Genomic DNA, 27,963 nt, shown 5'->3' on the forward strand with positions numbered 1-27,963 from the left:
GTTTGTAAAGATTGACAATAAAATCCTTTTCTCACTGTCGTCCCAGAGTGAGATTCTATGGTTGATTTGGTGATGGGGCTGCAGACAAGATGTAAGGTGTTTCTGGGAGGACAGTGAGGGTTTGTAATTGATGCATGGGTTTCTTGATTCATTGCTGGGTTTGCTGAAGATGCTTGTGGGGAGGGGATACGATCTGTGAAAGGCTTATAAAATAGTTTCTGCAATTTGAGGTATTGTGAATTGTGTATGTTGTTGCTGATGATCCAGGCAGATGTTTTCCCTCCTTCTCCATCTGATAACTGATCTTGTGTATCCTGTTGGTTTTCAAGATAGATTCCTCATTCAATGATTGTGAAGGATGCAACAAGAGATATTGATGCAGGAGACTTATAGGCTAATACTGCAGCATGCCCCCTGACCTGTCCAAGCAATGGAAGAACTGCTTACATGCCAGATGTGCTCTGTCATGGCCCTTCTAAGACATTGTTACATCTTACCTTGGAGGCTGTAATAGGATGTTGCAAGTGTAGGAGTGCATACCCCTCATTTTCAGGTAGCCAACCCCTTACTTTGTTCTGCATTAAAAGGTGGGGGATACAGATGACTGCCTCATAGACATCATGACAGGTGCTGGGTGACTGCCAATTATTTGTATACTGTGGTATCTATTGTTAAACATCAGGTGAACAAGAAATATTATCCCTTCCTGTTCATATAAAGGGCACTGCTGCTAGGGGGAGCCCAGAGGGCTCCATGGATCCCATTATCAGCCCCATGCACTCTTGAGAAATCTCATTATAGGGTAGAATCCAACAGTTTTAGCTTGGGCATCAGTGGCCTACTAAGAAAGCTTTATGTAGATATTGGTTCATGCAAACAGGGCAGCAATCACCTGCTATTTTCACATGTTTGATATGTCATTTGTGCCAGCCTGGATGCAAAGACATTCAAAGCAGTAGTGCCTTCCACCGCTACAGGGAGGGTCATTCTTGCTATGGATTGTACAATTAGGTCATCATTCAGCAAGAAAGAACTTTCATTTATAGCAGCACTTTCACAACCTCAGGATGTCCCAAACCGCTTTACAGCCAATGAAATACTTTTGAAGTCCTGTTGTAATGTAAGAAATTCAGCAGCAATGTGAAGATGACCAGATAATCTCTTTTTAGTGATGTTGGTTGAGATAATATTGGCCAGGACATGGAAGAATGTCCCTGCTCCTCTTTGAATAGTGTCATTGAATCTCTTCTGCCCACCTATTTAACATCTCATCTGAAAAACAGCACCTCTTATACTTGCACATTTTCTTTTAAAATAACAATATAAACTACCTCAGTTTTTGAAATATTTCTACTTCTCTAGCATTTCTTAAATAATTTTGAAAAATAACCAAACACACTGAAGAGAAACATTTGGGCTAAATAAATGCTACTGATGTATTCTGGGAAATTTTGGACTACAGGATCTGCCTTCAGCTTCAAAAATATCCAGTTGAATCTAGGCTTGTGAAGGGCTAACACCTTGAGCTAAAAACTTTAAGGAAGTTATTAAAGCATTCAAAATACAATTAAGTGGGTACATTTAATTATATTGTGAAATATAATTTTTGATGTTTTATTGTTTAAAACATTATTTTGGACATTGGAAATTTCAGTTGCTGACACACAATTGGCAGATGAATTTCTTTCAAAGATATTTAGCATCATTATCAATAGGTTCTTCTGACTGTTCATTCAGGATTAGTTGTTTTCAAAAGTCCTTAATAGTTTCTCATCAGTTTTCTAGCTGCTTTCCTTGCTTTTGGTTTGTACATTCCCTACCTCTTGTTCTGATTTCTTTTATTTTAAGACAATCAACAAAATTGCAACAACAGTAAATTAAGTATGGCAAATGGAAAGTGTGCACTAGATGCAAGACTTTAAATTTTAAATATATACCATTAGCAGTAGTATGCTGAAATGGATAAAAATTGGCTGATAGATGGAAGTGCAGGATTTCTCCACCCAATTTTGTGGTGCTATTTGGACAAGTGGGCAGGTAGGAGTTGGAAATGAGATGGTGATTCATTTTGCTGGATCTCCATCCATTTAGTCTGCCCCATCAACTGCTTTTGTTGCTGGTGGCTGGTTGAAGTGCCAGCATTGAGCAGCTGGGATCAAAATTTAATATTCCTTTGGGGCATGAATGTTCTGATAACATTTTCAGATGGAAATCATGCCCATGTGAAATGGATGTCTAGGGCTACAATGCAGCAGTAAATACATAAAATATCATTGACAGGGCACAGTAATAAAGGGCCATTATGTCAGCAATTTTTGAACCATCTTTGTTTTTGTCCTGTTTGTATTTAAATTTTTCTTGAGCTTTTGTGCAAATTCTTAACTCTTTATTTTTGCCCTACCACCTTTTACTGAGAATTCCACTGATGTTTGGAAGAGCAACAAAGGGATACCAGGCAGGTCAGGTTGCATGAGAGGGGCTCTGCACTATTTCCCAGTACCAGCATGCCCCCATTTAGAGGGTTGTTTTGGTGCACTATTTCTACTACCTGAGAAAAACAACTTCAAAAACTTATCAAGAACAATGCCTGCTTGCAAAGCTTCAGTGCAGCCAAAATTTTAATGAGCCCATATGTGCCAACTGCTCTTACCACCATGCTTCCTCTTGGTGCTAATGTGTGAAGAATGTCCTCATGCTCTTATCCTTGTGCTTCTCCTAGGTGCTGCCTTAGTGCTGGATGTATGAGATGGTTGTTCTCTTGCTGTTGTCGCTTCCTGGCACAGAGGAAACCCTTGTTTCATGGCAGCTGAGTATCTAGATAGACTTGTTGCATCTCTTGTGCTGTTGCATAGGCAGCTGAGCTGTTTATCCTTTCAGTTTCATGTACACAAATTTGAGGGAGCTTTGGGATGACCAATGTCCTGCCACCCTGAGACAGCATGATCATACATGCACTGACCTACCATCAGCAGTGGTCATTGCCTCTGCATGGTCTCTGGTCTATGGGAAAACAGACCTAATGGTACCAGTAAGATTAGTGAAGCTCTGTGACCCAGTTCCACACCAGAGACCAGATGACAGTTCTTTCCAATCTGGCACCCCAGGCTTCTATGGCAGCATCTGAGCATCCATGGAAGAAATGCAGGCTGCTCTTAGGGTCTCTGTCCTGCAGGCATATACTGCAGACATCCTCAGCTGCGAGATGCCCCAGAGTGGACTGTAGTCCTGAAAAGCCATCCAACATGGTTTTGCACATGTGGATAGTGGATGCATCTACTTGAACCACCAACAGCAACATGCTGTCTGACATGACATCCAGGGTCTGCACAAATGTTTGATGCTCTGCATTTTAAAGACGCAGGACCTGAGATCTGCATTCTCTAAGCTCTTTAGCTAAGGGACGATATAATCCCGACCCTTCAACTTGACTGCTCATATTCAGAAAATTGACTGATATTCAGTTTAAAGGGTGACACCAGGCTTTTGTAATATAGTTCACTGGCAGGTAATGTATGATGTGGAGATGCCGGTGATGGACTGGGGTGGACAAATGTAAGGAATCTTACAACACCAGGTTATAGTCCAACAAATTTATTTTAAAATCACAAGCTTTCGGAGATTATCTCCTTCGTCAGATGAATGAATGAAAAGGTTCTCAAATCGCATATCTTATACGATGTTGGGACAGCATCACACCAATCAAAAGGTGTCGTTGTTATTCAAACAGGCCAGTCACGGAGAACAGCACGTCCCAGTACACTCGATGTACATTGTGTCTTTTACACAGGCAGGCAGAAAGAAACTCAAAATGGCAGAGAGAGAGAATTTTAAAAAACATATAAATTTTTTCCCCCTTTTTGCTGGTGGGGTTACGTGTAGCGTGACATGAACCCAAGATCCCGGTTGAGGCCGTCCTCATGGGTGCGGAACTTGGCTATCAACTTCTGCTCGACGATTTTGCGTTGTCGTGTGTCTCGAAGGCCGCCTTGGAGAACGCTTACCCGAAGATCGGTGGCTGAATGTCCTTGACTGCTAAAGTGTTCCCCGACTGGGAGGGAACCCTCCTGTTTGGCGATTGTTGCGCGGTGTCCGTTCATCCGTTGTCGCAGCGTCTGCATGGTCTCGCCAATGTACCATGCTCCGGGGCATCCTTTCCTGCAACGTATGAGGTAAACAACGTTGGCCGAGTCACAGGAGTATGAACCATGTACCTGGTGGGTGGTGTCCTCTCGTGTGATGGTGGTATCCGTGTCGATGATCTGGCAAGTCTTGCAGAGGTTGCCGTGGCAGGGTTGTGTGGTGTCGTGGACGCTGTTCTCCTGAAAACTGGGTAACTTGCTGCGAACGATGGTCTGTTTGAGGTTGGGTGGCTGTTTAAAGGCGAGCAGTGGAGGCGTGGGGATGGCCTTAGCGAGGTGTTCGTCGTCATCGATGACATGTTGAAGGCTGCGGAGAACATGGTGTAGTTTCTCCGCTCCAGGGAAGTACTGGACGACGAAGGGTACTCTGTTGGTTGCGTCCCGTGTTTGTCTTCTGAGGAGGTCTATGCGATTCTTCGCTGTGGCCCGTCGGAACTGTCGATCGACAAGTCGAGCGTCATATCCCGTTCTTACGAGGGCGTCTTTCAGCGTCTGTAGGTGTCCATCGCGTTCCTCCTCGTCTGAGCAGATCCTGTGTATTTGTAGGGCCTGTCCATAGGGGATGGCCTCTTTGACGTGGTTGGTGTGGAAGCTGGAAAAGTGGAGCATCGTGAGGTTGTCCGTGGGCTTGCGGTAGAGTGAGGTGCTGAGGTGCCCGTCTTTGATGGAGATTTGTGTGTCCAAGAAAGAAACCGATTCTGAGGAGTAGTCCATGGTGAGTTTGATGGTGGGATGGAACTTGATGTTATCGTGCAGTCTCTTCAGTGATTCTTCGCCGTGGGTCCATAGGAAGAAAATGTCGTCTATGTATCTGGTGTATAGCGTTGGTTGGAGGTCCTGTGCAGTGAAGAAGTCGTGCTCGAACTTGTGCATGAAAATGTTGGCGTATTGGGGTGCGAATTTGGTCCCCATGGCTGTTCCGTGTGTTTGGGTAAAGAACTGGTTATTGAAGGTGAAGACATTGTGATCCAGGATGAAGCGGATGAGTTGTAGGATGGCGTCTGGCGATTGGCTGTTGTTGGTGTTGAGTACTGAGGCTGTTGCAGCGATGCCGTCATCGTGGGGGATACTGGTGTATAGTGCCGAGACGTCCATCGTGGTGAGAAGTGTTCCTGGTTCAACTGGTCCGTGGGTGCTGAGTTTTTGTAGGAAGTCTGTAGTGTCGCGACAGAAGCTGGGGGTTCCCTGTACGATGGGTTTCAGGATGCCCTCGACGTATCCAGAGAGGTTCTCACACAGGGTTCCGTTGCCTGATACGATCGGACGTCCGGGTGTGTTGGCTTTGTGTATCTTTGGGAGGCAGTAGAAGTCTCCCACGCGGGGAGTACGTGGGATGAGAGCACGTAGGATGCTTTGAAGGTCTGGATCGAAGGTCTTGATCAGTTTGTTGAGCTGGTGGGTGTGTTCTTTGGTCGGATCTGCGGGTAACCGTCTGTAGTGTTCCTGGTTGTCCAGTTGTCGGTATGCTTCTTTGCAATAATCCGTTCTGTTCTGTATGACAATGGCTCCCCTTTGTCCGCTGGTTTGATGACTATGTTTCGGTTGGTCTTGAGAGCGTTGACGGCGTTGCGTTGTGCTCGGGTGACATTCTGGACTGTCTTCTGAGTGCGCCTGATGAATCTGGCATTGACGCATTTCCTGACAGCTTGGGCATACATGTCAAGCTGAGGGTAGCGACCCTCCGGAGGAGTCCAGTTTGACTCTTTCCTCTTCGGTTGCTGTACCGTGGATCCCTCTGTCTGCTGTTCTGGATCATTGATTGTCTCATTCTCCTGATGAATTCCTCTGTGTCCGCCGCGAGACCGATGGGGTCCATTTTGGTGGTGGGGCAGAAATTGAGCCCTCGGCTGAGAACCTCGATTTCGTCTGGTTGAAGGGTGTGGTCGGACAAATTGATACTTCCCTGTGGTTGTAACCGTGGTACCGGGGGAGGCTTGGTTGATGCTGGTGGTGATGCCGAGTTTCTCAAGCTTCCTGCTCTTGGTTTTCATGTAGGCAGTGTAGTTCCGTTGCCTCGTCTGTTTGGCGGTATATCGTAGCTGGTCTGCTGTGTCCTGAGTACAGGTTGAGAGTATGGACTCTATCTTGGTTTCGAGGTTGTGGCGTCTGCTGTAGAGTTGGTGTATGAGATGGTTGCAGAGTGTGCGAGAGGTACGGCGGCAGAGTCTCTCAGCGTAATCCGAGTTGTATGTGGACTTGAGTGGGTTCTTGATCTGTAGTCCTTTCGGGATCTTGTCTGCTTTCTTGCAGCTCTGTAAAAACTTGATGTCTGTGTCGATATGCACAATCTTCATGGAGATCCTTAACACTGTGAGCCGGCAGTTTGTGATGTCGATAGTAGCCATGATGTGGAGATGCCGGTGATGGACTGGGGTGGACAAATGTAAGGAATCTTACAACACCAGGTTATAGCCCAACAAATTTATTTTAAAATCACAAGCTTTCGGAGATTATCTCCTTCGTCAGATGAATGAATGAAAAGGTTCTCAAATCGCATATCTTATACGATGTTGGGACAGCATCACACCAATCAAAAGGTGTCGTTATTCAAACAGGCCAGTCACGGAGAACAGCACGTCCCAGTACACTTGATATACATTGTGTCTTTTACACAGGCAGGCAGAAAGAAACTCAAAATGGCAGAGAGAGAGAATTTTAAAAAACATATAAATTTTTTCCCCCTTTTTGCTGGTGGGGTTACGTGTAGGTAATGTATGGTATAGTAGGATGAGAAAGAGGAGAAACAGAATGTCATGATGAACCTGCAGCTGGCACACATCCTCCTACTTCCCAATCTTCAATGTTCTCTGACCGTCTTCCCTAGGATTTGAAGAGCTGCTTTCTCATGGGGTGAGAAGCAGAGGCTTGAGGGTTCTCTACCTGTTTCAGATCTCTGAGCTGTTATGGCCTTGCTTTGAAAAAGAATGCAAAATTTGAGAATTACTCCACACACCACAAACAAGGACAGTGGCTAAAGGATAGGTGTGGCTGAGGAAGGGGACTTTCAGGCTGGGAGTTTCCTCAAATTCCCCAGCCTGGCACAGAACAGTGGGCTGTTATCCTGAGTGAGCAGGTGTAGCACCTCACTGTCCAGGGGCAGTGGATGTTTGGGTTGCATAAAAAGAGGAACAAAGAATCGATCAAGGAAGTAATCTGACCATTTCATAGAACATTGGTCAGATTGTATCTGGAGTATTGTGTGCAATTTTGGCATTGACACTACAGAAAAATTGTAGCTGAGCTGATAAAGGTACAAAAAAGTCCTTGATATGATAGAGACCAGAGAATAAAATATGGATCTGGGACTATTCTCATTGCAAACAAGATGGAGGGGATATGAGTGAGGTGTTTAAACTAATAGGGCTCAAGTATTTAGATCAATCAGGACCAAAAATGCATGCACTACTGTATTTGTGGCCTTACTAGTATTTAGTATAAATTCATTGTTACTACTTCTATTGACTTTTTATGGCTAAATTGACCTACACTCACTTTAATGGAATTGTGTATTTGTATCCCTAGGCTTCTCTTCATCCACATCCTTCAGTGTATCACCTCACACTTATCCACATTAAATTGCATCTGCCATCTGTTTGCTCATTTCACAAACCTGTCTGTACCATCCTGAAGTCTTTTTAAAGTCCACTGTTTTCCATACCTCATATTTCTGCATTGCCAGCATATTTTGAGATTGTGCGTCCAAGTCCAAACCATAAGAACAAACGTGGACACCACACTGACCCATGGGATACATCACTCCTAACCCTTTTTCCAGTTTAACTAACACCTATTTACCCCAACTGTTTCCTGTTAATCAACCAACTTTCTATCTGTGCTTTTACACTTTCAATTATTCTGTTGCCTGAATTTTTCTCTCAACCCTTTGAATCAGCTTATTGAACACCACCCAAAACTCCATAAACACTATGGGGGCTAAATTGGGACGTGTAGTGCCAGTTTTTCAGATGCTACGCAGCCTCCTAAGGCCCTAAAATGGGGGGCAGGGAGTGGCGCACATTTACGCCAGGAAGTGTGCCTCATCAATATTTGTCCATATTGGGCAAGAACAAACAAGGTGTTCTTTACCCATGCCTGAAGCAGGCATTAGTGTATTTGAATATGCAAATATGGGGCCTAAAGCCTGCTTCAGGTCTTTGGTGCAACTTTGGTTTGCCCTGATCCCTGGCTGCCTCGAGGAAAATCAACCCTAAGCATGCATAAATTTAAAAAGTAAGTACTTATCATCCCGATTGCTGCCACTCCTGGACCAGAGATCCCTGACCTCCGATAATCTGGCCCCCTGGGCCTGACAACCAGGCCCTCTGCACCTCAATTCCTCCCTCCTGACCATGTGATTGCTCGTCTGAAGCCCCGCGTCCCTGATACCGTTCTGAACAACTTGCATTTATGTAGCGCCCTTAACGTAGTAAAACATCCATGGTGCTTCACAAGCAATTATCAAACAAAATTTGACACCGAGCCCCTTGAGATATTAGGACAGGTGACCAAAAGCTTGGTCAGAGGTAGGTTTAAGGAGCATCTTAAAGGAGAAGAGAGATTTAACGAGGGAATTCCAAGAACTTAGGGCCTAGGCAGTTGAAGGCATAGCCGCCGATGGTTGAGCAATTAAAATCGGGATGCGTAGGAGGCCAGAAATGGAGGAGCGCAGAGATCTGAGGATTGTAGGACTGGAGGAGGTTAGAGAGGAAGGGGTGAGGCCATGGAGGGATTTGAGAACAAGGATGAGAATTTTAAAATCGAGGCGTTGCTGGCACAGGAGCCAGTGTAGGTCAACGAGCACAGGGGTGATGGGCGATTGGGACTTGGTGCAAGTTAGGATACGGGCAGCGTCCCGTTTAGTTTTAAGCTTTCCATTTATCCATGGAATTCTACGTTAATTCATCTTTCACTTTAGAAAGATTTATTTCATACTCTGTGCACCTCATAATTTGAAGATTTCCTTCTGTTGATCTGTTTGCTAATTGTTCTGGCTAGTTAAGTTGGGTCAGATTCTCTCATTCACTAAACTTTGACTTTTTCCAGTCCAAACCCTTATCTTTGACTAATTACTATTGTTTTCTATTCTTACATTGAAACAAACTGTTGTGTTTGCTATTTCCCAATTGTTCTCCAACTCTCATCAGTTATTTACCCCACTTTATTTCCCACAACTAAATCAAGCAATGCTTCTTGTTCACACCCAATATTAGTTTAAATCCTTCACCACTGCTCCAATTAACCCCTCTCCAAGAACACCTGTGCTGTTTCAGTTCTGTATAGCTTTCTGTTGTCCCAATGTCCCAAGAATGTGAACCTTCCCTCCTACACCAGCCCCCCAGCCATACCTTTACTTCCTCTCCTTAACCTATCCAGTATGTGGCACAGGAAGCAATCCTGAAATTACTACCCTTAAGTCTTTAACTCTGTTTGCCTGCAAGACCTTTGAGATAATTCTGTCATTCGTTCCAACACGGATCGTGACTTTTGGTTGCTTTCACTACCATTTCAAAAGCTTTTCCACCCTTACCATGATGTCCCTCACCCTGACACACCAGGGAGGCAATACAGTCCAGATTCCTGGTCACAGGGGTATAGAGAGCCTCTTCCACCATTGACTGTAGAATCTCCCGCTACTTCTACAACTCTCCTATTCTTGTAGCCTTTCAACCCTGTGGGTGCCAGAGTGTTGATCAGGACCACTCTCCTGAGTTACTGAAGCCGTCCACCTTATACTTGTCCAAAACTAAGTGGTGGAAATTCTGCTGGATGCTCTACTCTCACACTGTAACTTCAGTGGAGACCCCAGAGAAACTGAGTCAGCAGCTATTTCTCTGGGGTTTCCACTGAACTTCTGAAATTACAGCAGATAATCTTGAGAATCCCCTTAGAAATTACTGGCCCCTGTGAGCCTTGTCCCTCTGTGCTGCCCATATGGATGGTCACAAACTCCTTTGTTATTACTGTGTCCTGAACTGTCTAGAACTGATTCTTGGGTGACCACATTCGGGAGAGTACAAGCCACAAACCCCTCATCCTTGCTGATGCTGCGAAGTGTGGCCCAATTCAGCTCCGTACAGAGATCACCTAATCCAGGGACTCTGTTTCCCAACACTGTGCACATGCTGCTCTCTGATACACTGAGGATTCATGATAGCTCACATATTACACACAGCACACATCATGGGTTTTCTGTACTTTGTGTCTGACTTTTTAAAAAATGTAGACAGTGTTAGCCTGAACTCCTGTTAGCAATAAACTCTCAAAAATCAAACTCCTCTTACTCCAAACATTAATTTTAAGGGAGAAATTTTTCTTGGCCAAAGGCACCTTAAGGCTGACAGCCTACTGAGGCTAAACACTACATTCTTCTGGCTTCTCACAACTCAAGACTGAGCTATTGCTATTCAGCTCAAACTTAGAGGGGTAGAAATCCATCTGGGCTTGTTTCTGGGCCCTGCCTTGGCACAGCACAGGCAGCCTGCACCCCAACAGCGAGGCCCAAGATTAGACCTCTGGCCTCATTAACATTGTGTGCACGGGCTGCCGGCACCAGTTAAGCCACCACGTTTGTGCATTTGAAGATCACTTATGTCTGGCCGCTTACCTCGCTGACAGTTGCCCGAAGGCAAGTACCAGGAGGGGGGTTGGTTTAGGAAGGGGTGGGGGGAGGGTGGTGACTGGAGTCGGGGGAGCACTCCTGCTCTTCCACAGGAAGATTTTTGTAAAAATTTGCATTTCAAAAAACATACTTTTAGTTGATGTCCACAATGGCCGCTGAAGAATCCTGAGTGGGGCAGACCCGACACCTACCCTGCATATTGCTGCCCAATTTTTGTGAGGGGACCTAAAACTGGCAGTCGCCAAGGATGCCTGAAAAATGGCCCGACCTAATTTTCCGGGCATCCTTGGGGAGCAGGACGTCAATCCCCAAAACTGGGCCTCATTGTGTCTGTTTTACACAAAAATGGGTGCAACGAGGTCCAATTTCTACCCCATACTGTGCTAACTTAGGCAATAACCCAATTGTCACAGGATAAACAGCCAATGAAAAGAGCAGCTCTTTTTAATGAATTAATTACCTATTGCAAGCTCAGATCAGCTCATAGTTAAGGCACCAAATGAATAGCTTGAAACAGCTCCTACTATTGAACAGCTAAAATGAAATAAATCAAGATAAATTTAACTCCAAATACAGTAAAATATATAAATGAAAATTCTGGTGCTTCTGTCCCAATCACTCCCGCTGAGGCTAAACTCTACACTATTCTACTATTTCACTATTGGCTGCTCACAGCTCAAGATTGAGCCCTCACAACTCAGCTCAACTTTATCACTTGTTTTGCTGTTCCTATAAATATTTATAATTTAATTCTGTCAACCATTCTACACACATTTGGAGCTGTAAATAAATGTGTGGCTGGAAATTTCCCAGCTAAGCTATCTCTTAATTAAAGTACCCAAAGTATGGACTCTGTTGAAAGGACAAGTTGATCCTGGACTGGTTTCAAGCTCTCTCTTGATGTCAGCTGGGGCCCAGGGGATATCTGATTCAACAATGATCATATCTGATTTTATCAGGCTGAGCATATGACTTATGTTCATCACCACATTATATTTTAACTGTTGACCTTTATGCTTCAGTTTTCTGAATATTTGTACAGATTAAGAGCTATCCTCTGAATGCTAACATTAATGACAAAGATGATGTGAATAGAAAGAGGAGCACATACACCCAATAGTTTTTTTTTTGGCTGTTGTTGGATCCTATGTCTATGCTTTGTTTAAAACATCTAGTGCTGAAAGATTAAATGCAGGAAGCTATTGATTTGAGAAAAACTGGACTGCCAAGCCTGGTTATATCACAGCAACTTGCCTGTAACATAATTCAAGATGATCTAAGTAACTGGTGCTCATGACTGAAGCATATGTGCTATTAAACCTCTGTGGAATCTTACAACACCAGTTTATAGTCCAACAATTTTATTTTAAAATAAAATTGTTGGACTATAACCTGGTGTTGTAAGATTCCTTACATTTGTCCACCCCACGCCCATCACCGGCATCTCCACATCTTGGCTATTAAACCTCAGCTGTGCTACTCATTATTGAGATGTTTTTTTGCCTGATCACAGGAGCAGAAGATGGAAAAGGAGTACTGGGTCCTTGTTAAATGTTTCACAGATCATTTTATGAAATTTGTAAACCGACATGTCCAATGACTCTATGATGTCTTTCCCATCACTGATCTTGCGTGCAGTAAGAAATAATTCATTAAAAGTTTAGGGAACTAGATCTTCCTCATGCAAACTGTGGATGTCCTGTTCCAGTAAGGTTCTCATTTCCTGTGTGCAGACTTTCTCAGTAGACAATAAGGTGGCTGGAGGAAGGGGGCAGAACTTTGAGGCCCCGCACCATTACTTTATATGGAATGAAAATTGGGCTTTGTTTTGCGCGTGTGATATTTCCCGCCCACTTTTTTATTCGTTCATGGGATGTGGGCGTCGCTGGCGGGGCCGGCATTTATTGCCCATCCCTAATTGCCCTTGAGAAGGTGGTGAGCCGCCTTCTTGAACCGCTGCAGTCCGTGTGGTGACGGTTCTCCCACAGTGCTGTTAGGAAGGGAGTTCCAGGATTTTGACCCAGCGACGATGAAGGAACGGCGATATATTTCCAAGTCGGGATGGTGTGTGACTTGGAGGGGAACGTACAGGTGGTGTTGTTCCCATGTGCCTGCTGCTCTTGTCCTTCTAGGTGGTAGAGGTCGCGGGTTTGCCCTCTGTGCTTTGCCCAGGCGGTGAAGATGGAAATCGACCCTCTTATTATTTCCAATTGTAGAACCAGTAACGAGAGACCACAGACTCTGCATTATCACTAGATAATCACTAGAAGAATGAAGCTGGCAGTTAAATTCCTTTTTCACACAGGGTTACAACCACGTGGAATGCTTTACCATAAGTGGCCATCGAGGCAGAAACGAGGCAGTACCGTTATTTAAGAGGGAATCGGATAACTTTTTGAAAAGGAAGAATATAAAAGACTAGGATTGGAGTAGATAGTTCCAGTGGAACTGGCATACCCACGATGTGCTGATGGCCTCCTTTTGTGCTATGATTCCATGACAGTAGGGGGAAGAAAACCCAGCAGAGCTGCTGAATTGGCAGGGTTTGGGTCCTCTGTTGTATTCGGCCTGATTCTAAAATGATTGCTTTGTTTGTCTAGAATCAAAAATTGTGTATCATGTTGCATACACCACTTGAATGAGTTCACAGGCTGATTTTAAGTGTTTTGAATACACTTAGATTGAATATCTTTACTAATTATTATCATATAATTAGTTGTTTCCAGTTATTGGTGTAAACGAGAAAATGTGCTGGAAGATGACCAAGAATGCATAGGAAAGAGACGGGAACACTGCAGAGCATGCCGGAAAAGTCTAATCACAATCTGAGAGCACTGTACCAGCCCCACCTTCCAGGAATGATAATGATAAGCCTGTAATTATAAAAGATTTGTCTCCATAGACCTGAGCTTGACTGATCAGCGGTGCTTAGTGTCACCTCAGGTTAATGTGTTGCCCAATGTTAAAAAGAACATGCAAATCCAGGTCCTATGCCGGATGTGGCATCCCGAATGCGAAACTTGGGTGCAAATGGGCGGTGATTGCTCTGGGCATACTTTGCCTAGTTGTATCAGGCATCGCTTGGGCAACACAGGAAATGAGAACCCTGCTGCAACACGACATCCACGGTTTGCACAAGGAATATCCAGTTCTCTGAACTTTTAATAAATTATTTCTTACTGCATGTTGCAGTAGGATTCTCATTTCCTGTGTACAGACTTTCTCAGCAGTCAAATAAAGTGGCTGGAGGAAAGGGGCAGAACTTTGAGACCCCCGCCATTATTTTACATGGAACGAAAATTGGTGGGCTCTGTTTTGCACGTGCGATATTTCCCGCCCACTTGTTGTCTTTGTGCTTTGCCCAGGTGATGTTTTATGCCCAGGCAGTGAAGATGGAAATCTACCCTATTATTTCCAATTGTGGAACTGGTAACGAGAGACCACAGACTCAGTATTAGCTTTCAGTACACCTGCATGTTTCCACACGCACAAAATGCAACTGAAAAGCTGTAGTCATTTACAGGCCAGCATGGAAGCCTTAATTCTAGAACATAATTAGCTTTTTTCCCACTTTATCGCTGACAAGAAAATACATGTTTAAAGATGAAATAAACAGTCCTAAGCTACACAGCTGTAAATCAAATTAGATGAAGATGCAAGCAAAAAAAAAAAAAAACTATTTTCAAACACAAGTGATGTGTAGGCTGAGGATTGTGACAGAGGATGCTCGAAGGTATGCAGTGCGGTCAGGGAGGTTCATAACCATGTTCATTTTTAGAGGGCTACGAAGAATATTCTTTCTGCCCCTAAAACTAGGTAAATTTGCCACATTTGTGTGGAGAGATTCTGACTGAACTATAAACCAGTGGGTCGAATTTACTCAGCTGTTCAGCAGAATCAGGACCTGGTTACAATGGGGGAGAAATTCAATTCATGGCCGCCCATTTTTCCAGCGTAAAATTGATGTTAGACATTCGCGTTGTGAGCTGCCGCACCCGAATTGAGCAGGACGTCAAATTGTCTCGGGCAACTTTTAGTCGCCTAGGATGCCTGCCCAAAACAGGTGATAGGTTCCTTAAACATGAAAATCCAGGCCCTACACCAGATGTAGCACCCTGAATGCAAAATTCGGGTGCAAATGGGCAGTGATTGCTCTGGACATACTTTGCCTAAGTGTACCAGGCATTGAGCAGCCTGACCGGCTACTCAAAAAAGGCCCCAGGAACTTTTTATTTCTGTGGGATCAGGAGAAGCAGGAGTGCTCTCCCTGGGCCCACAAAAAAACTCCGGCCTGCTTCCGGTACATTCGAGGTCCTCCCGAGATTGCCTCCCACCCCTCAAACCCACCTCAGTATAGGAGCTGGCTAATTCTCTGCCATCCCCGACTGGTGACCTGCAGAGGGGCACCTGTTTGGCACCCGCAACTCGCCGCTATCATTTAAATGAGGCCTGAAGCCGAATTTGGCTTGGGCACCAGACGGTTATGTACCAGGCCGCAGAGTCGTTGCTCTGCTGACTTTGTACCTGTTTTGGACGCAAGTGGAATATCTCGGCCGCTGGATCCCGGCCTACGCTGAGAGTTCCTGGTCGGCTTTGCAAATGCCAGAGCCTCTGCATGCCCTTTGCAAGACCAGTGATGCTAAGGGGGCAGAGCAGGGGGTGGGGCTGGGATGGGGACACCCTACCCTGGAAGTTTCCGTTTCCCCCAACCTCAGTGGGATCTGGTATATGTTTGGAGGCCAGTGTGTCAGCGTGATGAGACGTCCGTCTTCCAGACGGATGCAATTCGGTCCCACTGGTGGTGGGGGGAGTGGGTGAAGGGATTCAGGTCAGGTAAGCGACCTGAACCCCCAAAGGTGAAGATACTTTAAAAAAAATTAACGGCCATCTGTGCAAAGAAGCTCAGAGCGTACAAAAACTGTTTCCCTGGGAGGGGGAGAGAACTGGACACCCCTTCCCCCTGAGCTGGCAGCTAGGAGCAGGGGTTTCCAGCATTTTTGGGCTGGCAGGTGCCTGCGATGCACCTGTGATGGCAGTGCAAATGTGATGCCCTCGCACTGACCCAGTGAGGTCAGCACCAGGAGGGCACAGGCAGGTGCAATCCTGGCATTAATGCCAAAGTCATGCCCCGATGATTTTCAATACCCAGATCTCCAAATTACTGAACAATTCTAACTGATTTTCATCAGCTGAAAAGGCATTTGGTAAAATTATTTTTTTCCCATTTATAAGATTCTACAAATGTTACAACACGGCAAGGATAATGATTCAATAAACATCACTGCTCACGAGACTAACTATAAAACACTCCTAAATTCTTCACTGATGAGGTTTCTGGACAGCCTCCCTTGTGGAAATAATTATCACGCTAGATCTCACGCTTGTAAAAAAAACTGAAATTTAAAAAAATTCCTAAAAGCTGGAAGTACTCCCAGTCAGGCAGCATCTGTGGTAAAATGGAAGTCAGTCAGTCAACATTTCAGGTCGAAAGACCCTCAAGACTGCCAAAATTCATAATTTTTTTGAGGGGGGGATGTTTTATTTTTTCTTCTTTCTCCCTTTACCGGTCCCATCCCTTGAGCTATGTACACCCTGGGCTCAATTTTAAAATCAAATTGGGGGTTGGGGGCTGCAAAAATGACGCAAAGCCCGAGCGGGTTTGGAAGCCGCCTCCAACCTGCCGACTTCTGGGGTTGCCACAGACGCGCCTGTGTGCGTGCGCTTCACAAATCCGGAAGTCCCGCCGGCAATTAAAGGCGGCAGGACGATAGTTAAACCACTTATTGGCATCATTGATCTTGTTCAAGTCGTTAATTTTGTGGAGATTGAAGTAGGGGTGCGATTTTTAATTCAACCTCAGCGTGTTTCCCGTGCTGTGGGAAACACTCTGTGTTCAAGGAGACGTGTTTCAGGCAGCAGCCTGTTGAACATTTAAATGCCTGTTTGAAAGATGGGGATAAAAGGCAAGTTATTGCAGCAGGGCACTCAGGTGTCTCAGACAAACTTTTGGCTGGGAGACCGTTGTGTTTAGACTGAAAACTCTTGGTTTACACTCAAAATTCTTCTGTTTAGGCATATTTACCAACTTTTTGGACCCCCTCAAACTCGCACCATCAGGATGGGGGGGGCGTCATGACTGTATTCACCACTACATCCGAGGACGAGCAACATCACCAGCCTCCCCAGGCACGGCGCCACCTCCGCCACTTGCAGCTCCACAACACAGTGCTGCACCACAGGGACCTGCACAAGAGCGCAGAGGGCAGCAACAGAGGGAGCACCATTGTGGGAGGCACTACCCTCGTCAGAGGGTCTACAGACCGAGGCTCAGCTTCCTGGACCTCTCTGAGGAGCAGTGCATATGGAGGCTCAGTGAATCGCCAGGTGGTCGCAGATATCTGCAGCCTCCTTCATGCCGAGCTGGGCCTGGTGGCATCTCATTACTCATCGCTGTTAAATTCACCATTGCCCTCAACTTCTTCGCCTCCCGGATCATTCCAGGTGCCACCGGGGACATCGCCGGGGTCTCTCAGTTGTCTGCACACAAGTGCATAAGGCAGATCACCGATGGCTTGTTTCGCAGGGCCTTGCAGTACATCAACTTCCCCATGGACGACCTCAGCCAGACGGAGAGGGCAGTGGGATTCCACAAGCCAGGACTGTTCATCAACAGAAAGGGTTATCACTCCATCAACACTCAGCTCATTTGTGACCAGCGCAAAAGATTCCTTCACGTGTGCGCCATATTCCCTGGAAGCTGCCACGATTCCTTCATTCTGAGGGAATCCAACATCCTGGGCCCCTTCCACGCACTGAACACCCTTAAGGGCTGGCTCCTCGGGGACAAGGGATACCCCCTACATACATGACTCATGACACCCCTGAGGAACCCCATCACCGAGCAACAGTGTTGATACAATGACAGCCACATCGCCACCAGGTCTACAATTGAGCATGCTATAGGGCTGCTCAAGATGCAATTTAGGTGCCTTGATCGTTCTGGGGGAGCGCTTCAATACGCACCAGGCAGAGTGGGACGCATTATAGTCGTGTGTTGTGTCCTGCACAACAGAGAGGGGTGTCGCTTGAGGAGGCCCCATCCACATCTGCCACCCACGTTGAGAAGGAGGAGGCGGAGGATGAACCCATGGCCAGAGCAGCGGCTCACCTGGCTGCTCTTGAGGCCAGGGAGTCACTCATTTGTGAACGGTTCACCTAACATCAGAAAGTGTGAAGAGTCCAGTCCTCACACCACCTAGAAAGAGCAGCAGCCACATGAGCCCCCCCCCCCCCCCCCACACCCGCCCCTGCCCAAAATAGTTGTGCAAATACACATACACCCACTGTAGAGTGACCCAGTGGGTGGCATCAAGTGTCACCGTTCATGAAAGGGCGCTATCAACAAAAGCCACTCAAGAATGGGCAAGACGTGGCAATAGTGGTGAGAATGATAACATTTAATGTGAATATAACAAAAACCAAATATAAATGAAAAACGTGACAGTCTGTCAAACACCCTTGTGCACACCCTTCGTGATCACACATCCTTAGCCTTTCAGCCTTTCTTTTCCTACTACTTCTACGTGGTGCAACCCCTGTGGCTGCAGCAGAGGTAGTGGCAAGTTGCTGAAGTTCATGGCCTGACTGCTTAGATGCTTTCGGCCTACGCCCTCTTGGTTTTGGAGCCCGTGAGGGCTGCTCCACCTCCAGACTCGGCCACCTCGAGAGGAGGCAGCTTTGTGGGTACTGGTTGAGAGGGGGGCAACGGGTGAGACGTGGGAGCGCTTTGAGTGGTGTCCCCGTTTCCATGTCCCCTTTTGTCATCATCCCTCTGCTGGGCCAGGCCCACATCACTCCCACCACCCTGCTGGACAACAGTTTGGAGTTCATATGTGATGCCTTGGAAGGCCACTTCTAAAGTATCTGCCAGCCTGTTTAAGGTGGCGGAATGTTGTTCACCCTGAGTCCGAGTGGGCATTATCAGGGCTTGAATGGACTCGTTTGTGAGCTGTGCCTGAAGCTCAACGGAGGCTAGCCTTCTCTCCATCGCAGACATTCCCGCACTTACTTGTGACAGTATCTCAGACAGTTGAGCAGTTACGTGCGACACTATCTCAGAGATGCCCTCACGTCCCTGTGACAGTATCTCAGAGATTCCCTCCCGTACCTGTGCCACCATTCCACTGATGCAGGAGTTGGACTCCTCCATCCCCTGCGTTATTGTGGAGAGTGTGCGTGGCATCTGTTCCAGTACCTCGCAAATATGCTGCTGTCCCTCGATCATTCTTTTAAAGGATGGCCCCTGGGGTTCAGCACCTGCGTCCAGCTGAGCAGAATCTGGAGAGGAGTGCTCCCACCGACGCGGACTCTCCACAGCTGCCCCTGCCACCAATGTCTGCTCGTGTTCACGTGTGTGGTAATTCACCAGTTGTCAACCCAACTAACTGAGGACTAGGACCCACCGAGGCGTGAGTATCTGCGCTGGTGGATGGCTCACTAAGATGTGATGTTGCGCCCTCAGAAGCCTGGAGCTTCTCAGAGGAATCGCCCTCTGCCGTCACTGTGGTCATTGAAGGGCCTGGAAGAGAACCGAAGGCAATATTAAGCATCATTACAGATGTCATGTTGCGATGAGCATACTGAGGTGTTCAACATGCCAAGCATTGTTAACATCAATTCATGCGTGTGATGAATGTTCAAGTTGTGTCACCAGACGTTTGTGGGACCGCAGTCTCTGTGTCCCCGAAGGACAGGCACTCGAGGGTATGGCTGATCTGCAGGGCCTCCTGCTCAGTGTCTGTGAGGATTACTATTTATTGTGGCCCCCCTCCAGTCCTCGCCCTCTCGCGTGCATTCTGAGCTCTTTTCTCCTAGAAGGGGAGAAAGTACGGATGTGTGAGTGAGTGATGAAGTGGTCAGCCGATGAATACATTGCTTTTGGTGAGGCTGACCGTGAAAGAGATGTATCAGAGGTGAGTATGAGACAGAGACACCACATTGGATGAGGATTGGGGTGAGTGGTAGTGGTGGGGTGCCTAATAGGGAGGTGAGGAAGTCAAGGTAAGTTGAGATGAGCCTTAAATGAATGTGAGGAGTGATGTGATGGAGTAGTTTTGGCAGTGCAGAATGAGTTATGGAGGTTGGGGGAGTGGTGCAGAGTGGTGATGTGGAACACGGAATGCAGGAGAATCAACAAGTGTATTCACTTTTGCTGACCTAGTTAGGTCATTGAAGCACTTCCTGCACTGGATCCAGGTGCGGGAGATGTTGCTGCTGCTGGTGGCCTCCTCTGCCATCTCGAGCCAGGCCTTCCTGGTGGCAGAAGCAGGCCACTTCCTTCTATCTGCAGGGTAAAACAGATCCTTCCTCCTCCTCAGCCAGTAGCTGCTGCAGAGAGGCATCATTAAATCTTGGAACAGCCTTGCACCTGTGCTGCTCCATATTGTGTGTTCTTGGTGTTTGCTGCAGTAAAAGTCATTGGAGCAATGGCCCTTTAAATAGAGCCGTCCACTGCGCAGCTTTCGGATGGTAAACTCAGAAGCCACGTAAAGGGCCCCAATTAACTTGCGATCGCATGGGAAATGGTAAGGTTTTTGTAGTCGGGTTACCCGCACGCCCATTGACCCCGCCCCCCCCGCCGCTGCCATCCCGCTGCCCTTTCAAAATCGACAACCCTGTGTCCAAAAACTTGACTGGGTGAATGGGTACAGATTGCTCCCAGGCCACTGCCATTGCTGCTCTTCAACAAGCCACTAGGAGGCTTGTGACAGCAGCCCAGCACAGATTCTCCATCCACTCCCTCATGTCCTTGCTTCTCCACTTTCCTGCAATATCACGGCAGTGGTCAGAAACTCGGTGAAGTGGGGGAATCAACCCTGTTCTACAGTCCTTTGCAAGGTGTATTGGGAATCCAAATTTTAATTCTTCTAAAGCACATGGTGCAACATCACAAAACAAATCCCAGCAATTGTGCGATATGTGGCAAGCAAAGGAGTAATGGAGTGTATAGCGAATCATAGAATGATACAGCATGGAAAGAGGCCATTCGACCTATCGTACCTGTGTCGGCTCTTTGAAAGTGCTATCCAATTAGTCCCACTTCCCCTGCTCTTTCCCCATAGCCCTGCAATTTTTTTTTTCATTTCAAGTATTTATCCAATGCCTTTTTGAAAGTTACAATTGAATCTGCTTCTGCCACCTTTTCAGGCAGTGCATTCCAGATCAATAACCACTGCATAAAAAAGTTCTCCACATCTCGCCTCTGGTTCTTTTAGAAATTATCTTAAATCTTTGTCTTCTGGTTACCAACCCTACTTTTAATTTCTGCTGCCAGATGTAAGCTCGCTTAATTGCTAAAACTGGCAGTGCAAAGCAGGGCTAAAGAAGGGTTTGTTTGTTCCATCCATGCACCCACAGTCTTGCTTTCAAAAACCTCTTTCTAGTCTCTTTTGGACCATAATCAATTGATAGTGCTTTGAACACTACCACTTAACCCTCATGAGTTAGTGCTGAAAGCTGTTCTTATTGTATTGGATATCTAGGAACATAGCAAGAGGAGTAGGATCTGTACCTAAACTCCATTTACCTGTCTTTGCTCCATATCTCTTGATATCTTTACAACGACAACAACAACTTGCATCTATATAATGCTTTTAAATTAGTAAAATGTCCAAGGCGCTTCACAGGAGCATTATCAAAATACCGAGCCACGAGATATTAGGACAGGAGACCAAAAGCATGGTCAGAAAGGTAGGTTTTAAGGAGTGTCTTAAAGGAGGAGAGAGAGAGGTGGAGAGGTTTAGGGAGGGAATTCTAGAGTTTAGGGCCTAGGCAGCCTGGGATGTGCAAGAGGCCAGAATTGGAGGAGCACAGAGTTCTTGAAGGGTTGAGGGGCTGGAGGAGTTTACAGAGATAGGGAAGGGTGAGGCCATGGAGGGATTTGAAAACCAGGATGAGAATTTTAAAATCGAGGTGATGCCGGACCGGGAGCCAATGTAGATCAGCGAACACAGGAGGTGATGGGTGAAAATTGAGAGGGGTAGAAGAAGTGAGAGACCTTGGAGTGCATGTGCACAGGTCCCTGAGGGTGGCAGTACAGGTAGATAAGGTTGTGAAGAAGGCATACGGAATGCTCTCCATTATTAGCCGAGGTATAGAATACAAAAGCAGGGATGTAATGATGGAACTGTATACAACGCTGGTAAGGCCACAGCTGGAGTATTGTGCGCAGTTCTGGTCACCACATTACAGGAAGGACGTAATTGCTCTGGAGAGAGTGCAGAGAAGATTTATAAGAATGTTGCCAGGGCTTGAAAATTGCTGCTATGAGGAGAGATTGGATAGGCTGGGGTTGTTTTCCTTGCAGCAGAGGAGGCTGAGGGGAGACTTGATTGAGGTGTACAAAATTAAGAAGGGCCCAGATAAAGTAGACAGGAAGTACGTGTTTCCCTAGTGGGGAGTTCAAGAACCAGAGGACATAGATTTAAGCTGATTGGCAGAAGGATTAGAGGGGACATGAGGAAAAACTTTTTTACCCAGAGGGTGGTGGGTGTATGAAATTTGTTGCCCGAATTGGTGGTAGAGGCAGGGACCCTCAACTCTTAAAAAGTACCTGGACCTGCACCTAAAGTGCTGTAAGCTGCAGGGATATGGAACGGGTGCTGGAAGGTGGGATTAGAATGGGCACCTGGTTGTTCTGTGAGCCGGCGCGGACAAGATGGGCCGAATAGCCCCCTTCTGTGCTGTATCTTTTCTATGGGGACTTAGTGCAAGTTAGGATACGGGCAGCAGAGTTTAGGAGGGTGCAAGGTGGAAGGCCGGCCAGGAGAGCATTGGAATAGTTGAGTCTAGAGGTAACAAAGGCATGGATGTGGGTTTCTGCAGCAGTTGATCTGAGGCAGGGGCAGAGACGGGCAATGTTACCAAGGTGGAAGTAGGCGGTCTTGGTGATGGAGAGGATATGTGGTTGGAAACTCAGCTCAGGGTCAAATAGGAAGCCAAGGTTGCGAACGGTCTGTTTCAGCCTCAGACGGCCAGGGAGTCGGTAACTAGGGAACAGAATTTGTGGCGGGGAGCTGAAACCACTGGCTTTGGTCTTCCCAATATTTAATTGGAGGAAATTTCTGCTCATCCAATACTGGATGTCGGACAAACAGCGTGATGAATCCGAGGTGGTGGAGGGTCGAGGGAGGTGGTGGTGAGGTAGAGCTGACATGTGGAACTTGATGTGTTTTCGGATGATGTCGCTGAGGGGCAGCTGTAGACGAGAATAGGAGGGGACTAAGGATAGATCCTTCGGGGACTCCAGAGGTGATGGTGCAGTACTGTGAAGAGAAGTCATTGCAGGTAATTCTCTGACCACGACTGGTTAGATAGGAATGGAACCAGGCGAGGGCAGTCCTCCCCAGCTGGACAACGGAGGAGAGGCGTTGAGGGAGGATGGTGTGGTCAACCATGTCAAAGGCTGCAGACAAAAATCTATCAATCTCAGTTTTGAAAGTTTCAATTGTCCCAGCATCCACAGACTCTTGGGGGGAAAGAGTTCCAGATTTCCACTACCCTTTGTGTGAAAAAGTGCTTCGTGGTTTCACTCCTAAATGGCCTAGCTCTAATTTTAAGATAATGCTCCCTTGTTCTGAATTCCCCACCAGATACAGTAATTTCTCTATCTACTTTATTGTGTATTCTGGTGTTTATTTTCATGCTCCTTTACAGCATGCGTTAGAATTTTATGGACCAGTTTTTCTGCAAAATGCTTGTGCAACTCAGTACCAGTTCTTTGCAGCTAAAAAGATCCAACTGTGTAATTAATTAATTAACAATTTCCAGAGCTGTTCAAAGTTTAAACTCAGGCAGCCCATCAGTTTCCAACTTCACTTCAACATTAAATGAGCTTCATGGCCATTTGGGAATTGTCGAAGGACTGAATGCAATTGTATTGCAGTACAAGTATTGAAGTATTTTTATTTTTTTTATTGCAAAATCAACAACCATTAATATAAAATAGTTTTTATATAAAAGAATATTTTTCAGCTGGCTTTTAATTAAGATGATATTTTCAGTTGAAGTTACTCCAGGAATAAGTTTTATTGTGTTTTGACACACGGCATTCGACTAATTTAAAAAGAAAAATAAATCACACATCCAGTTATTCTATTGGTCATTGCCTTTACTCTTGTAAAGAAAGAATCTTGTCTTCAGACCTCCTCTGTTTTCAATTCCCATTGATTATCACTGGTGGTCATGGCTGAGAAGAGTTACAGAGCTTACTGGTATGAAGGAGATAAATGAAAATACACAGTTATAAATGACAAGAGGACTGAAAAACCCTGAGCAAATTATGCAAATTCTCCTGATTTTACTTCAGTTCCCACACACTGTCGGGCATGGAAACTCCTCCTAGACAGTTTCCCAGATGATGTCATGGAACACTCACTAATCACTATTGAAATGAAAATAACGAACCAAACCGATGGAAATGGGTTGCAACAAACAGTAAAACGTTAACGTTAAGGATAAATCTTTGAAATTAAAAGGGCTACTGCTGACAGCAGCTGCTTTTTTGATTATGTCATATGTTTTGCTGAAGATTAACCGGAGGTGATAATCTAAGTGCAATATGCCCATATATATATATCAGCTAACACTGTAGAACTATCACTAAAGGTGCTACTGTAATACATGATCTATCTATTTCATAGCTCTTTGCTTCATTGGAATTTTGGTAACCTTTCCCTGAAATGTCGATTTGTGCATCTTTGTCTATTTTCCATGCTTTAAAACATTGAACAAGCTGGACTGGTGAAAGTCTATAATGAAGCCAGTCTCCAGGAATTCCATTCTTTACACTAGTCGAGTGTGTCTGTCATTCACATTCAATCTGTATGTGTCTGTTTCTCTCTCTCATTCCCTACTCACATCCTCATTGATGCAACTTCAATGGAGCCCCTTAGCTATTGTCTGATTAGTAAAAAAAAAAATTCAGTGTTACACAGCATTACCTCAATAACCAGTTCTGTGGACGTTAACTGAATCATTACTATGGCTGTGACATGACGATCATTGCTGCTCCCCTGGCTTGTATGGTACTATTTCAAATAGAAGTTAAACTTCACTCTTTTTGTTTCAAATGTTAACATTTTTATTCCCTCACTTTCTTTGTTTTTCCTCCCTGATATGTCCTACTCCTTTAGCTAAGACAACAGGACCTATGCTATTGCGTAACTGGCCTCAAAGAGAAGTGGTAGACAAGCCGAGGATGACTTTCAGGCTGATTTGCTCTCTCTAGCTGGTGCAGTAGCGAGGGACTGCTTAATACCTTCCCCGATGGTCTGACTCTCTTTGGGAACTTGCTACAAGCAACCTGCTAAGCCATCAACTGTAGTGTCATAGCCACCCTCCATACCACAAATGCAACGGCATACATAGCCTTATTCTTTGTTCCAGATATGTTTTAAAAACTACTGAGAACTCCCAAATTCCATTTCAAATGAACTGTGCAAAGAAGGCTTTCAAGCCAGTGTAATTAATATGCGAGTTATGTCAATATTGCAGCAAAATAAAATTGCTGGACTATAACTTGGTGTTGTAAAATTGTTTACAATTGTCAACCCCAGTCCATCACCGGCATCTCCACATCATGACAATAGTGCAGCAGAGACTTAGTTGTGAGAACTAAGCCAGTCGATTATTTTAAAGTACATTCTAACAGTCCATATTGCCTTGACTGGTGTTCTTGCCACTACCAAAACAGCAGTAGTGTTGGTAGTTTATAAGTTCCCTCCAGAGCAGAATAAAATTATGGCAGAAGAATAAATTCATGATTTGAAATCCTTGTATTAAATATAAGAGTTTCTTTAAAGTTATCTGCAAAAGAGATTCACAAACACCCTGACAGCATGTTGTCGAGGAACGATATCCTCGACTTGTGCTACTGCTGTCCTGTTCCTTTGTTGTACTCGGCAAACCCTAAGTAGCCCAGGAGCAGCAGCATTTCAAGAACATTATAGATCAGCATTGTGGATTATGTTGAGATTTCTCAGAATAACTGGTTTTGCTCATTCACAACAGTTTTTACTTATAAAGTCCTTTATTTTGACAAAAAAGGCACGGTAGAAAGAAGCCATTTGGCCCATCATATCTGTGCTGTGCTAGAGTAATCCAAAACTAATGCCACCGCCCCGTTCTACCCAATTGACCTGTGTCTTCCTCTGTTTCAAATATTTATCTACTCTTCCTTAAATGATGCAATGGGCTGTGCCACAATTGCTTCCTGTGGCAAAGCATTCCATGCTCCATCAGCTCTCTGTGTAACGAAATTTCAACATAGCATGTATCAAACTGTTGAATGTTATAAAATCTTCTCTTTAACAAAGCAATGCTGTCTCTGTTTAGTAGGTGGAGAATACGTGAACTGGTTTAACTTGGCATTCCTAAGTACACAAATTCTTTGGAGACCACTAATTTGTGTTTAGTTAGAGAGCACAGCAGAATATAAATAGGAGTGTATGGTCTCTTTTAAACAATATTGATTTTTTTGTTTAAGTTTTGTAATAATAGGAACTAGGATTTTTTTGCCCTGGCGTCTTGTAGTCCGTGGCATTCATACAGAGACAAGCTTGTGTGAAAAAGGCTCATTAAAGGAACTGGAAGTTTCAAACATCTTATGACAAACATTACAACAGATTACGTGACTGCCGTCATCTTCCAACATGAGACAACAAACCCAAATACCTTGGCCTGGTGTGCAATACAATCCGCACCATTTATACTGCTGACGCTTATGCAGGGCAACCATCTATACTGGGGGTTTCCCATGATCATCTCTCCTGATTCACTTCAATGGAGATAAAAATCGGGAGAGAGTCGAGATCTACCCCTGTGTGTTCATACATTAAAACCTGACCTTGTGAATCAGTGTGAAAAATAATGTTTGTCAGAATGTGCTTGCTTCTGTTTTTCAAATCAACATGGAAGTCTGATATTTGGAATGTAAAATAACATTTTATACCTTTTGAATTTTTTTGTTCAGTACAGTCAGCTGCTGTCACCTCCCTGTGGCAGTGCTATTGGCTGAAGCCTCTAGGGTCTTTTCATTTCTTTTGGCTAATTCAGACTGATGCCACTATTCACAGAGTCTTTGCTGAGGTTTTCTGCAAAGTTTCTACAAATGCCCATAGTGCGAAGAATGAAAACTGCAGAAACTATAGGGGGTCAGCAAAAACATTGCAAATTGGAACCAATGTGATTTCTTTGTGTGATTTTAAACAAGTTTCTGTCCTTGTCATTCAGCACCAATTTATCAGATCACAGAGATTGAAAACACGGCATGTTGATTGGCTGTATCCTGTACAATCACACAGAATGATGGACAGTCCAATTACATGAGTCCACTGTTGCACAAATTTCTAATACATGAGTGGCAGCAAATCAACCCTGTGAGCAAAACTGTGCCAACATAAAGTATGTTTAAATAGGGAGAGTACCTTGTTATTGTTTGAGCCCAAGCAATGATTTGGAAAGCTGCAAAGAAACACAAAAACAAAGGTAGGGGCTCAAACACTAGCAGAAACTATGGCCCAGAAATTGGGCTCCATGAAGCCTAAAACATGGGCGTTAAGCTCCCAAAATTGCAGGCAGGAAGCACGTGCATGCTTCCGGCTGGAAGTGTGCTGCTCGCCACATTGGGTAAGGACAAACAAAAGGCGTCCTTTACTGAAGTTTGAAGCAGAGAGTAGGCACTTTACATATGCAAATAAGGGGCCTAAGGCCTGCTTGAGTTCCCCGCTCCAACATTGGTTTGTCCTGACGCAGCCTGTGCCATCGCAGGCTGAACTTGGGGAAACCAGCCCTACGTGACGCCTGCCAACCAAGAAGGTTAGTAACTTACCAAAAATGGGTGCTCCTGAATACCAATAATGGGGTGCGGTCTGCACTGTCCTGAAGAATTGGGTATGGCATGGTGATCATATATTGATATCAACCAGTGCATACATACAGGACTCAATAGTTTTGCATTATTTTGCCTTTTGTTGCAGAGCTGCCCTGGAGAAACATCCACTTCAGTTTTCTTTCCAAGATGGGATAATCCCTGAGATCTGTCCTTCCGACAGTGAAGAAATCTGGGCCTTGAACGTTAAGCGAGGCATCCTCAGTGTTCTCCAGGATTCATACACGGTGAACAAGCAAGAAACTGTTGAGGAGGTA

At 45.3% G+C, this 27,963-nt stretch overlaps 1 protein-coding gene across 1 annotated transcript in view; it reads left to right on the forward strand.

The window, feature by feature from the left end:
• Window positions 1–27,963, forward strand: part of LOC137340963 (apolipophorins-like) — a 163,479-nt gene that overhangs the window by 11,977 nt on the left and 123,539 nt on the right. Inside the window, exon 6 of the mRNA XM_068003772.1 lies at window positions 27,795–27,960. Coding sequence (XP_067859873.1) covers window positions 27,795–27,960 — 166 coding nt within the window. The remainder of the gene's footprint in view (window positions 1–27,794; window positions 27,961–27,963) is intronic.

Source organism: Heptranchias perlo, chromosome 22 (assembly GCF_035084215.1).
Source record: "Heptranchias perlo isolate sHepPer1 chromosome 22, sHepPer1.hap1, whole genome shotgun sequence".
Classification (NCBI taxonomy): domain Eukaryota; kingdom Metazoa; phylum Chordata; class Chondrichthyes; order Hexanchiformes; family Hexanchidae; genus Heptranchias; species Heptranchias perlo.